This window comes from Mycena indigotica (assembly GCF_014461135.1).
Source record: "Mycena indigotica strain 171206Taipei chromosome Unknown Mind.scaff0011, whole genome shotgun sequence".
NCBI classification, from domain to species: Eukaryota; Fungi; Basidiomycota; class Agaricomycetes; order Agaricales; family Mycenaceae; genus Mycena; species Mycena indigotica.
The window spans coordinates 1722493-1734158 of NW_023503010.1; the positions used below are offsets into that span (position 1 = coordinate 1722493).

At 51.1% G+C, this 11666-nt stretch overlaps 7 protein-coding genes across 7 annotated transcripts; 5 read left to right on the forward strand and 2 right to left on the reverse strand.

Annotated features, from left to right (window-relative positions):
- Positions 1–22: 22 nt before the first annotated feature.
- MIND_01171500 (uncharacterized protein) lies at positions 23–1951 on the forward strand (the record flags this gene model as incomplete). Its single annotated transcript, XM_037368234.1, has 1 exon — positions 23–1951. The coding sequence occupies one exon, from the start codon at positions 23–25 to the stop codon at positions 1949–1951; it is 1929 nt and encodes a 642-aa protein (XP_037215160.1).
- A 1768-nt stretch (positions 1952–3719) lies between these two features.
- Positions 3720–4199, reverse strand: MIND_01171600 (uncharacterized protein; the record flags this gene model as incomplete). The annotated part of the gene is made up of 1 exon (XM_037368235.1): positions 3720–4199. One exon carries the CDS (start codon positions 4197–4199, stop codon positions 3720–3722), a length of 480 nt encoding a protein of 159 aa, XP_037215161.1.
- Positions 4200–4573: 374 nt separating this feature from the next.
- MIND_01171700 (uncharacterized protein) lies at positions 4574–5543 on the forward strand (the record flags this gene model as incomplete). The annotated part of the gene is made up of 4 exons (XM_037368236.1): positions 4574–4703; positions 4764–4836; positions 4883–5314; positions 5363–5543. The coding sequence occupies 4 exons, from the start codon at positions 4574–4576 to the stop codon at positions 5541–5543; spliced, it is 816 nt and encodes a 271-aa protein (XP_037215162.1).
- Positions 5544–5775: 232 nt separating this feature from the next.
- Positions 5776–6581, forward strand: MIND_01171800 (uncharacterized protein; the record flags this gene model as incomplete). Its single annotated transcript, XM_037368237.1, has 4 exons — positions 5776–5874; positions 5929–6120; positions 6167–6387; positions 6437–6581. Exons 1-4 carry the CDS (start codon positions 5818–5820, stop codon positions 6579–6581), a joined length of 615 nt encoding a protein of 204 aa, XP_037215163.1. The 5' UTR covers positions 5776–5817.
- Positions 6582–6892: 311 nt separating this feature from the next.
- On the forward strand, positions 6893–8201 carry MIND_01171900 (uncharacterized protein; the record flags this gene model as incomplete). The annotated part of the gene is made up of 2 exons (XM_037368238.1): positions 6893–7428; positions 7478–8201. The coding sequence occupies 2 exons, from the start codon at positions 6893–6895 to the stop codon at positions 8199–8201; spliced, it is 1260 nt and encodes a 419-aa protein (XP_037215164.1).
- A 748-nt stretch (positions 8202–8949) lies between these two features.
- MIND_01172000 (uncharacterized protein) lies at positions 8950–10111 on the forward strand (the record flags this gene model as incomplete). Its single annotated transcript, XM_037368239.1, has 2 exons — positions 8950–9347; positions 9397–10111. 2 exons carry the CDS (start codon positions 8950–8952, stop codon positions 10109–10111), a joined length of 1113 nt encoding a protein of 370 aa, XP_037215165.1.
- Positions 10112–10237: 126 nt separating this feature from the next.
- MIND_01172100 (uncharacterized protein) lies at positions 10238–11565 on the reverse strand (the record flags this gene model as incomplete). Its single annotated transcript, XM_037368240.1, has 2 exons — positions 10238–10973; positions 11024–11565. 2 exons carry the CDS (start codon positions 11563–11565, stop codon positions 10238–10240), a joined length of 1278 nt encoding a protein of 425 aa, XP_037215166.1.
- Positions 11566–11666: the final 101 nt, after the last annotated feature.

Here is an 11666-nt window from a genome sequence, read left to right on the forward strand (position 1 = left end):
GACGATTGTTGACAACAAGACGATGGCCTCTTTCGAGTTTCCGAGTCTAATCGAAAGCGTGGTGAAGCAGGTAGCTCAATACCTAGACGAACAACCAGATCTCCTCTTATCACTCCTCGATGCCTCACCAAGCCTTCGCATACCCATTTTTGCAGACTATGTTATGAAGAGACAATCGGACAGCGGCGACGACGACATACAATCGGACAGTGGCGACGACGACATACAATCGGACAGTGGCGGAGACGACAACCCAGATTACGAATTTGACATATCTCGCAATTTCAATCCGTCAGGATCTTCGACTCCAGCCAACAAAAGAAACCAACGCGTTGCATTTCCTGGCTCATCGCGATCGCCCACAGGTGGTCCTCGATTCGAATCTACACCCTCTCGACAAGGAAACTCAGACCTGCCCCAGTCATCCGACTCGGACTCAGACTCCCCTGCAAACTCGCTCAATGTAGAGCGTGGTTCGCTTACTCGAAGCTTTAACTGGGAGGGCACCAGTATCAGTGCATCAAATGACCATCTCTCCAATGTCCCTCACGATGCCTCCTACCTCTTCAATACAACAATGCCAGATGTAGAGGTAACTGACACGACTCTGCATAAATTTTTGTGTCAACCGCACACAATGATCTCCCAACTTAAACCCCCTGAAATGCCACATGCACGAAACTCTCAGCGACCCCCCCGCCATGCCGAGACCAAAGTAACACCACTTAATGAAATCTGCCTCGACACAGACTTTGCCTTCTATGTGATACTCTTTGCTTTACTGGAGGCACATGGAAATGCATTCATTCAACATCGCCTTACTGCTGAAGAATTGCAACGGATGGAGGCTGGGCCAAAAGTCTTGAATTGCTGGCCGTTTGTGTTTCGAGAGGCAGATTACCAAACACGAAGTTTCGTCGGCGAGTCCAACATGGCCTGTGAGGCGAACAACATATTAGATGGAAAGGGCATTAGCGACAAAACTCGCATGTTTATGCATGCTGGTGTAACAGCCACAGTCGATGATCACGCAGTTATCTCTGATGGAGAAATAACCGATGTCTCGATTCAAGAAATGAAAACTCAGGACGCTCTAGATTTCTTGCAAACAACGAAACTCACCGGGATTGACTATAAGCAACTCGAGGGTTACAAGCGTCATGGAGAGGCCATTGTTCTAGAGTATCATCCGCCAACACAACTTCCGATCAAAAAATCCAAAAAGAAATCCTCACGAAATGTTCACGACAACAATGAGTTCTTGTCCTCCGATACAATCAATGTAAACAACGAGCATCTGGTGCAGGCCTGGACCCAGATGGAGGCCAAAAATATCAACTTCGGACATGCCTCGAGCCACGCATACGGATACGTGGCGTTTCGCGACCCTGAAAACAATCCCAATCGGCTCTACATTTCGCCAGCCCTGCCAAACTTCGGCGACACTGTCTCCGACGCAGAAAGCGTGCGTACTCAGTTAGACGATAATGATTTGGCTATTCCGTCTCAAGAACTCGTCGCTAAAGGTTTGGAATTGCTCGGCACCAAACCCGGTGAAGACTTCTATGATGAATATCGTGAAGCCCTGTCTTTGGGGCCTCAAATCGGCGTATATGTCATGGCGCACATGTATTATATTGCCAAGGACCCCGAGAGAGCCAAAAAATGGCGCAAGTGGTATCATGAGAAAGTATCTGGCAGGACAAAACACGTCTACTTCAAATCTCGGAAAGAATGCTACGACACCCAATTCACCAAACCCAGCGATGCGTTCCAGAGAGCAAGAAGCACTGCAAGTGGCACAGTTGGCGTTATGCTCTATAGCCTGAAGGCTCCACGTCCAAAGAGGATTCCCCCGCCGAAGAAGGGAGACCCGGATTTAAGAGAACCACCCAATTACAAAGACCGTAGTCAATCGTTTAGCCTAAGCGACCTTCAAGTTTGGGCTTAACAGGATCAATAGGTGAGTATATACCATACTCCGTTGTGTCGTCAATCAACTGATAAGCCTGCTGATCACACGTACCGGCGCAGGACCCCTGATAATGGGTGGGGGACCCATATATGGCGTTGGCCGTTTTTCTCCGGACGCTCCGCGGCCGGTTCTTCTCCGGATACCACATGTGGCTTGGCTTTGGACCCAATTTTTCTCCGGACGCTTAATATGGCATATCCGGGCCGAAATTTGCCGAAAACCCGGTTTAAAATCAAATTTTCGCCCAATACCGCATAGTTGCGCCCAAATGCCAAGTCGAGGCCAAAATTTGGTCGGCAACTAAGCCGCGCTCGGGTGGTTTTGACACCTATTCTGAGCCGGTTTTGGGTCCATTCATATCCGGATCCCCAATTTTGCTCCGCCTGCGGCGGGCAGTCTTCTCCGGACCGCGTAACGTGGGCAGGCCGGCCAGATGAGGTGCTTTTTCTCCGGATGATATAAGGGTTCCCCACCTATTATCAGGGGTCCTACCGGCGCTCAAGTACTGTTGGGTTGAATGCATGGCTAAATTTGTACACGAACTTTTAGCACTCATCATGATAAACTCTTCACGCTGCGCACTACTCTATATGTATGCCATTTAGTATTGACACGGTGGTTCCTGAATGTAAAGGTCATTTCGTGCATTCCAAACAGCTGCGTATCCGAGTCCGCAAGGTTGGAAAAACTTCAATCACACATGAATGACCACCTGGCTAAACGACAAGCTTGGAGAACTCGCAGTCGCTGAGCCTGCAATGTACATTGAACCAGGTCATGCAATGAAACATGTTGGAGTTTCCATAAATGCAATGCCGGGGTGTGTTGAAGCTGTTACAATTATCGGGAATTTACACGAGGATAAGATATGCCAATGGTTCTCATCGTGCTCCGCCGCGGCCTCCAGCTCCTCTGTCGGGAACTTTGCAAACACATCCTTCAGTTTATCCACCGGGCCCATCATAAACCCAATCAGCGTCTCGAACGGCGGTTTATTCGGAATTCCTGGACAGGCGCTTGCAGAAAGTATCAACGACCCAAAGTAAAACAAGCAAATGCAACAACTCACCGCGTCGGGACAAACTTCTTGGTCCGCATACAATCCGTTGATGCCCTCCTCGCGGTAGTGGAGCTTGGGGTCGAGCAGCGGCAGGTCCTTCGTCTCCTCATCGTTGTCATGATGTCTGAGGCTGACCATCATCGGGCCAATTACTTGGTCCTATGCATATGCAGTTGTCCTCGCCGGCCCGGGTATGTTTTCAGGGAAGGATGAAAAACAACATAAAAAAGACAGACAAACGCACTTGATGCTCTGCGCGGTCATGGCCTGCTAACCGGTTTTCCGCGTCGCCAAAAAGCTCTTTCCTAGGCAGGTGAACGCCGCGACTGCGTGTCGGGCAATCTCCCACGTGAGCTGCCGTGCCCAGTGTGCTTGAGCGTCAAGGTCGCTGGCGGATTTTCGGTAGTTCTTGTAGTACTCGATAGAACAGCGCGCCTGGCCGGATACTCGGGTGTTACATACGTGGGGTTCGTCGAAGTCGAGGAGTACATGCGTGAAATCGTCGTCGTTTCATACGATATTTTGCAGTTAATGTTGATACCGAGGTCATGGAAAATCTCAAAGGTTCTTTCCACAAGTTGTCTGGTAAACTGGTAAGTACGAGAGTCAAAGTGAAGCAATCAATTACCGGTTAGCCTTCGTATCGAGTTTGATCCCAATTACAGTCTTCCAGGGAATTCCGCACTACTCCGTGAGGCCGAACAGCACTTTCCCCGCCCAATCACCCGTGTCCATAACCCACATGCCGTAGTTCTGTGGTACCAGCACCCCCGCCACCATTCGAAGATTCTCGAGATAAAACTTGGCGTCGTCAATGAGCGCACGTATGAATCGCTGATTCCGCGTCGGGTCCCCTTTGCGCGCCACCAGGTCTGCATGGAAAATGAACCTTAGGCAGAACAGCTGGCCGTTTGATGCTCTCGCACGCGCGAAGATGAGGCGCGAATCTTCAATAAATCCCCATCTTTGCGCCTCGTCAAGCCTGACCGCTGTCCTGTTGTAGCCCGTGTAATGGTTGATGAACACGGAGTTTGACGAAATGGTGAAATCATGCTCAGCGGCTTGCAAGGCTGTAAAGGGGCCATCGACACCAGGTATTTTCCACATTCGCGCGGAGAACGTTCGGGAGCCCTCAAAGCGAAGTTCGATTGGCAAGCGCGACATACATGCATATGGTTGAGAACAACTTGAAGCTGTGATGTGACGGTTTCGCTTGCACAAGACGGAGGGCCTCTTCCCAGTTTATTGACAAGCTCACCGGGCGAACAATATTGCAGCATTTGAGTCCAGTGGCCATTCAGTCGCTCGAGTCTGCCCCCAAAACAAGCATAGACGAACATTCACAGTTAGTTGTTAGTTAAGATTTTCATATCTTATCCGTACGAGAGTCTTCGTCAACTGCTTGAGGGAGAGTTATATTTGCTGTAGTTCGTCGATGGAATCTTTTTGCTTTCGTGAGCGTTCGACATGATTCCAGTGACTTCGGTGACGTCGATTGAAAAAGGCAATGGTTGCACTGATCTCCGTCCACCACCACGATGTTTGGCTGCTGCGTCGCCGGGCGGCTTCTCCAGACGAATCTGCAGCAAATCGACGAGACACACGCGATGTTTGAGCTGCCTGCTGCGAGCTCGATAAACCACGTCTGCGTGTTCCTTCTGGGCACAGGTGTGTGTTGACTTGGATTGGCGCGTTGTTGGCGCTGACGCGTACCCTGGAGGGATATAGTGCCCTTCCCGGAAGGATATGGATGCACTGTGCACTTTTTTTGGCCGGGAAAGGGGTTCCAGTTGCTGGGCATGTGAGTGGACCTCTTGTCTTGCTGCTCAACGCTAACTTGTCATCAGGCTATCTAACGAAAAGCCGTCCGCGATATTCCGACTAAAGGGGACGTACTCGCCACAACGAGGCTCAAGCGCAGCGCATTCGGCGTTCTCCGCGTCGTCTCAACAGCAGATGTCGATGCAGGAGGACGTGACGGCGGTGCTGGGTCTCGCGATTGAACCACTGGGTGACATTGCGGCACAGATTGCTGCGCTGCACTCGACAGCGGAAGCCACATCGACAACGCTGGTGGCGGCGTCCCCGTTGCTGGACCCGGCGCGGCTAGCAGAGCGCGTTGTGAAGCATCTCTTCAACTACATTTCTGGATTTACGGGTGGGAGTGTCGGGGGAGATGTCAGTGTGCCCATGGGCCTGATTGTCAAATGGTATGAGAGTTTTGTGGGGAAACTCAGGAATGGCGGGGCCGGGTTTCTGGAGCGGGTGGAAGAATGTGCGTGTCCAATTTTTTTAGCCTCTATTATTTACTGACTACATTGCTGCAGAAACCTGTTTCCTGTACTTGTACGCAAAACTATTTTCGGATATTACATGATGCACCAAAAGGCGATCTCATCATCGAATTGTCAGTATACTCAGCTCTTCAACTATGTTTTCAGATTGGCGAGCGAGAGCGTCGGCAAAGTATGTCCATCGGCATCGTCAAGTGGTACGAGAGTTTTGTGAGTAAAGTCAGGAATTGCGGGTCGCGTTTCTCAGGCTGGAAGAGTGTGTGTGTCGATTCTTTTTTATCTCGAAGGGTTTACTGACTATCTCACTGCAAAAGTCGGAAACCCCGTAAACTATTTTCGGATATTACGATGATGCACCAAGAACGATCGACTCCAAGGGTGGCTAATGAGGTCATCGAATGGTCAGTATATATGGGCTCTTGGTGCAGTATAAGTACGAAGACATGCTCCGTCTCTTGAGACTCCACACACCAACGAGAACAACAACCATGGTTGCACGAAAGATCCAAACTTTGACGCATGCGATACGAGAGGACCACCAGGAGGTGTGTAAACAAATCTGATGATTTTGTATCATCTGAACAAGATACTGTACCCAGATGTACGAGTACTACGAAAACTACCAAAAATCCGCAGGCGACCTCGACGCTCAAGCACGCTGGGCACGGCAGCTCACGTGGGAGATTGCCCGGCACGCAGTCGCGGAGGAGATTGTCGTCTACCCGCTTATGGAGGAGCTGCTTGGCGACGAGGGAAAACGGTTGGCAGACCATGACCGCGCAGAGCACCAGGTGCGTTTTTCCTTCTTCTATCGTTATTTTTCCTAAAATCTATCAGCGGGTAAAAGAAAGTCTGTCCAAACTCGAATCGCTGACGCCGGGGACAACTGCATACGACCAAGTCATTGACCCGATGATGGTCGGCCTCAGACATCACAACAACGACGAGGAGACGAAGGACCTGCCGCTGCTCGAGCCCAAGCTCGACTACCGCGAGGAGGGCATCAGCAAGAATGCGGCGACGGATTTCATGCGCACTAAGAAGTTCGTCCCGACACGGTCAGTGTTGCGCGAATTTCTAGCGTCTTGGCTGATACCTTTGTGCAAGGGGTCATCCGGGAATTCCGAATAAACCGCCGTTCGAGACATTGGTTGGGTTTATGATGGCCCCGGTGGATAAATTGAAGGATGCATTTGCAAAGTTCCCGACGGAGGAGATGGAGGCTGCGGCGGAGCGCGATGAAAAGCATTGATATATTCCACTTGTGCGATCTTCTGTACAGCTCTCAATAACTCAAGCAACTATACCCACATTGAAAGCACAAGAACAGTCGATGGTTCGGTGATTCCTTTTGTTTTCAAAATGTCCTGTCAGGTCAGAAATAACTTTGCTCCGAATAAGTACAGTACAATGATACCTTGAACGGGCTTGCTATCGAGTTAGTCTGAGTTAGTCCTACATAATCATTACATATGATAGTGCGACGCGACTGCTTTATTGAGCGTGAGCTTGAGGCCTCACAAGTCACATGACGGCTACCGCTTGTGTTGGACTCCCAAACCGATGTCCCTCTCGCCAATCCAACTTTGCTTCGAGGGCTCTCAAACTTTTTCTGCGCGGATGCAGGGCATTCGTGGTGTCAATGGCCCTTTTGCGCCCCTGCCAACCGCCGAACATGTTCTTACCATTGCAACAAACTCTGTGTTTATCAACAACTACACGGTCGACAATAGGACAGTGGTGAAGCTTGACGAGGCGAAACAATGGGGACTCGTGGAGGATTCGCGGCTCGTATTTGCGCGCGCAAGGGCGTCAAATGGTCAGCGGTTCTGCCTAAGGTTTATCTTCCATGCGGACCGCGTGGCGCGCAAGGGGGATCCAACGGGGAATATGCGGTTCATTCAGGCGCTCATCGATGACACCAAGTTCTACGTGAAGAATCTTCGGATGGTGGCGGGGGTGCTGGTGCCACAAAACTACGGGATGTGGGTGATGGAAACGGGCGACTGGGCGGGGAAAGTGCTGTTCAGCCTCACGGAGTGGTGCGGGACTCCCTGGAAGACTTTAATGGGGACCAAACTCGATACTAAAGCGAACCGGTGCTCCTGCGGCTGCTTGACTCTGGCATCATGTTTATTCAATCCACAGACAACTCATCGCACGAACTTTCGAGATGTTCCACGACCTTGGCGTCAAAATTAATGGCAAATGCAAAATGGGGAACATCACTGGCTTCACACATGTCCTCCTTGACCTCGACGACCCCAACCTCACACACGAAATGGCAGCATCCGGCCAGGCTCGCTGTTTTATCGTTGACTTCGCACGTGCAAAGCGACACAAATGCCGGCGCACATTGCCTCTCGTTCCCCTCGGCAACGACGCGTTTGTTCTTCTCGTATCCTCGTTGAAGCTCGACATTCGTTGCCGCGAGCTGGAAAGCATTGCTTTTCTACTCCGCTTAATGCCCGCTCCGCCATATAAAACCGATTCCCCAGAAACACCCATCGAAGAGGCAATAAAGTGGCATGCCGATTATTCAGCTGCACACCCGTCGTATCCAAACTCTGTCATCCTCATCGCGCAACGTGCCGCACTCTTCCCCAGGTCCTTCCCGGTCTACCCCGGGCTCAAGGTTTCTGGCCCGTCGAAGGAAAACGTCCATGCTGAGCTCACCCTCTACGATCGCGGACAGGGTTTCATCAATCCTGCCAGATTCCTCAGGTCTTGCTCAAGCGAAGAATACGAGTATTTTCTGTTCGGCGACCAGTTGGAGGTGAAGCCTGCTGCATTGGATGCACAACTTCCGCAAAGGTGGCCTGAACCCACTGACAATGACTCGGATGATGATACTAGTGAGTGGAGCGAGTGAGTTCAATTTCGAACTTGAAGTCGGATTTGGGCAAAGGCTACTGGATTTCTCCATGACAGCACGAGCGACCAAGATTTTCAAGTTGCTGTTCCGCTTCCGTGTTACTGTAACTTGTCCAATGTCAAGTAGATTACAATTTAGAATTTGAACTTGGATATTCATATAATCCTTAGTCAGCAACACGTCTCGTCACACAAGTCACGGTTACGCCATTATGACGCTCTTCCTCCTTCCTCCATGTCTACGCAGTTTGCGAGCATGTCCCGAGCAGGAGCGTCGGTGGGGACATAAATTGAACCATATGCCTCATTCTCAAACTGTACGAGAGCTTTGTGACCTGCGTTAGCGATGTGCATGTCTTTGAAAAAGGTCGCACTGGCCTTTTATACGATTCAGATCTTTTGCTGACCGCGCTACAGGACTGCAGCAAGCCTGTCTTTGTGCAAAGACTACTCGATGATGGACAAAAAAGCGACCAGCTGCGAAATCGTTGCATCGGCGACCTGGCCGGTGACTAAACCACCGAAGAACACCGACCGTCCCATCTCCTCATGTCTAAGCCTTGCGGTATTGTACATGTGTACGTCACAGCTTGTTCTCAACCAAGTATGTCGCTCTTGCCAATCGAAATCCGGTTTGAGGGGTCCCAAACCTTTACTGCGCGGATGTGGGACATCCCTGGTGTCAAACTGGGCCATTTGCGCCGTTGCAACCCACCGCAAGGATTCTCGACATTGCGGCAAATTCAATGTTTATCAACAACTACGCGGGCGACAGGAGAGTATCGATACCGCTGGACAACGCGCGCCGGTGGGGACTGGTCGAAGATCAACGCGTGCAAATTGCGCAAGCGACAACATCAGACGAACAGCGGTTCTGCTTGAGGTTCATTTTCAATGCAGAGAAAGTGGCGCCGAAACACGACCCAACTAGGAATAGACGGTTCATACAGGCTCTCATTAACGATACTGCATTCCATGTCAAACACCTCCAGACGGTGGAGGGGCTGTTGGTCCCAAGGAACTACGGGATGTGGAAGATGCACACGGGCAACTGGGCGGGTACTGTGCTTTTCAGTCTTACTCAATGGTGCGGAACGCCATGGCAATCGTTAGTGGGAACTAGGCTAGATACTCGGGCGAATAGGTGCGAGTCTGTGCCTCGAAATTGGCCACAGTATTTACCCACCGACTAGGCTCCTCATTGCGCGTACGTGTGAGGCGCTGCACGACTTGGGCGTGAAGATCAATGGTGTCATGGGCAACGCCGTAGACTTGTGCCACATTATCCTCGACCTCGATGACCCAAACTTGACTGAGGAGATGGCAGAAGCAGGCCAAGCGCGCTGTTATGTCGTGGATTTCTCTCGGGCAACGCAGCACAAATGTAAACGCTCTCTACCACTTGTCCCCCTTGGCAACGGCGCATTCAAGCTTCTTATGCAGACACTTGAATTAAACTTTGGTTGCCGTGAGCTCAAGAACCTGGCCTATCTGCTCGAGCTCATGCCCATCGCTGGCCTGCAATATGCATTTGAGCCGCCAGAAACGCCTATCAAAGAGGCGATAAAGTGGCATGACGACTACTTTGCTGCCCATCCTTCATACTCCAACGCGGCCGTCCTTGTTGCTCAACGTGTCACCCTTTTTCCCAACGCCCTCCCTGTCTATCCCAGTCTCGAAGTCTCGGGTGTCTCGAAAGAGAACGTTCACGAAGAGATCACATTATTCGATCGTGGACGAGGATTCATTCATCCTGCCGACCTGATCAAGCATTGCTCGCGCGATGAATATGAGTATCTTTTGTGGGGTGACAAGATGGAAGCGAAGCCTGTGGCGTTGAATAGTGAATACCCTCGACAAAGGTTGTCGGAATCGTCTGACGGGATCATAAGTGACCCGGATTACTAAGTTACTGTTGTGTTCATTTGCACATTGCTCAATATATAATTGCTTGGCCTGTTACAGACACGAATCCATGCTCTAGTAGCGTCGACCAAATTACGACGAAAATACATTGCGCAAAAGCAAAACAGCTCAATAGTCTGAGTCGCTCCGACTGCTAGTACTGTCTGAGTCACTATCATCGTCAGCTGATTCTAACAACTCTCTCGGAGGTTGTGCATTTAGGGCAACAGGCTTCACTTCCATCTTGTCTCCCCATAAATGATACTCATAGTCTTCACGCGAAAAACATTTGAGGAATCTAGTAGGATTGATAAAACCCTGACTCCGATCGTATAACGTGAGCTTGACATCTACATTCTCTTTCGATGGACCAGAAACCTCGAGCCCAGGGTAGAGTGGCAGGGAGCTGGGGAAGAGCGCGGCACGTTGCGCAATGAGGACGACCGAATTAGGGTACGAGGGGTGTGCCGCAGAATAATCAGCGTGCCATTTTATTGCTTCCTCGATTGGTGTTTCTGGTGGATCAGTTTTATATGGGCGAGCGGGCATCAACCCCAGTAGGAACGCGGCGTTCTCCAGCTCACGGCAACACATATTGAGCCTCAACGAGGATACGAGGAGATTGAATGCGTCGTTGCCGAGAGAGACGAGTGGCAGAGTGCGCCTGCATTTGTGTCGCTTTGCGTGTGCAAAGTCAGCAATGAAGCAGCGCGCCTGGCCGGATGCTGCCATTTCGGACGTTGGGTGGGGGTCGTCTATGTCGAGGAGGATATGCGTGAAATCTTCATCACTTCCCAGATGACGTTTGCCGTTGATCTTGACGCCGAGGTCGTGGAACATTTCCAAAGTCCTTGCCACGAGCTGTCTGGGGAACCGGTAAATACGCAGATCAAGGTGAAGCAACAGGCCAAGTACCGATTAGCCCTCGTATCGAGTTTGGTTCCAATGAGAGTCTTCCAGGGAATGCCGCACCATTCCGTGAGGCTGAATAGCACTTTCCCCGCCCAGTCGCCCGTGTCCATAACCCACATGCCGTAGTTCTGTGGCACAAGTACCCCCGCCACCGTTTGAAGATTTTCGAGATAAAACTTGGCGTCGTCAATGAGCGCACGTATGAATCGCTGATTCCGCGTCGGGTCCCCTTTGCGCGCCACCCGGTCCGCATGGAAAATGAACCTTAGGCAGAACAGTTGGCCATTTGACGCTCTTGCGCGCGCAAAGACGAGGCGCGAATCCTCCACAAGTCCCCATCTTTTCGCCTCGTCCAGCTTCATTACTGTCCTGTGGTAGCCCGCATAGTTGTTGATGAACACGGAGTTCGGCGCAATGGTGAAAGCATGTTCAGTGGTGTGCAAGGCTGTAAAGGGGCCATCGACGCCAGGTATTCTCCACATTCGCGCGGAGAATGTTGACGTTTGGGAGCCCTCGAAGCGAAGCTCGATCGGCGAGCGCGACATGGGTGGTTGGGACTTATCACAGTAGTGCGTCAGTGTTGTTTCCGGCAGTCAGACCGTGCTTTTGGTCTGAGAGACCAAAATAATGGTCAGCGAGTCGGCCC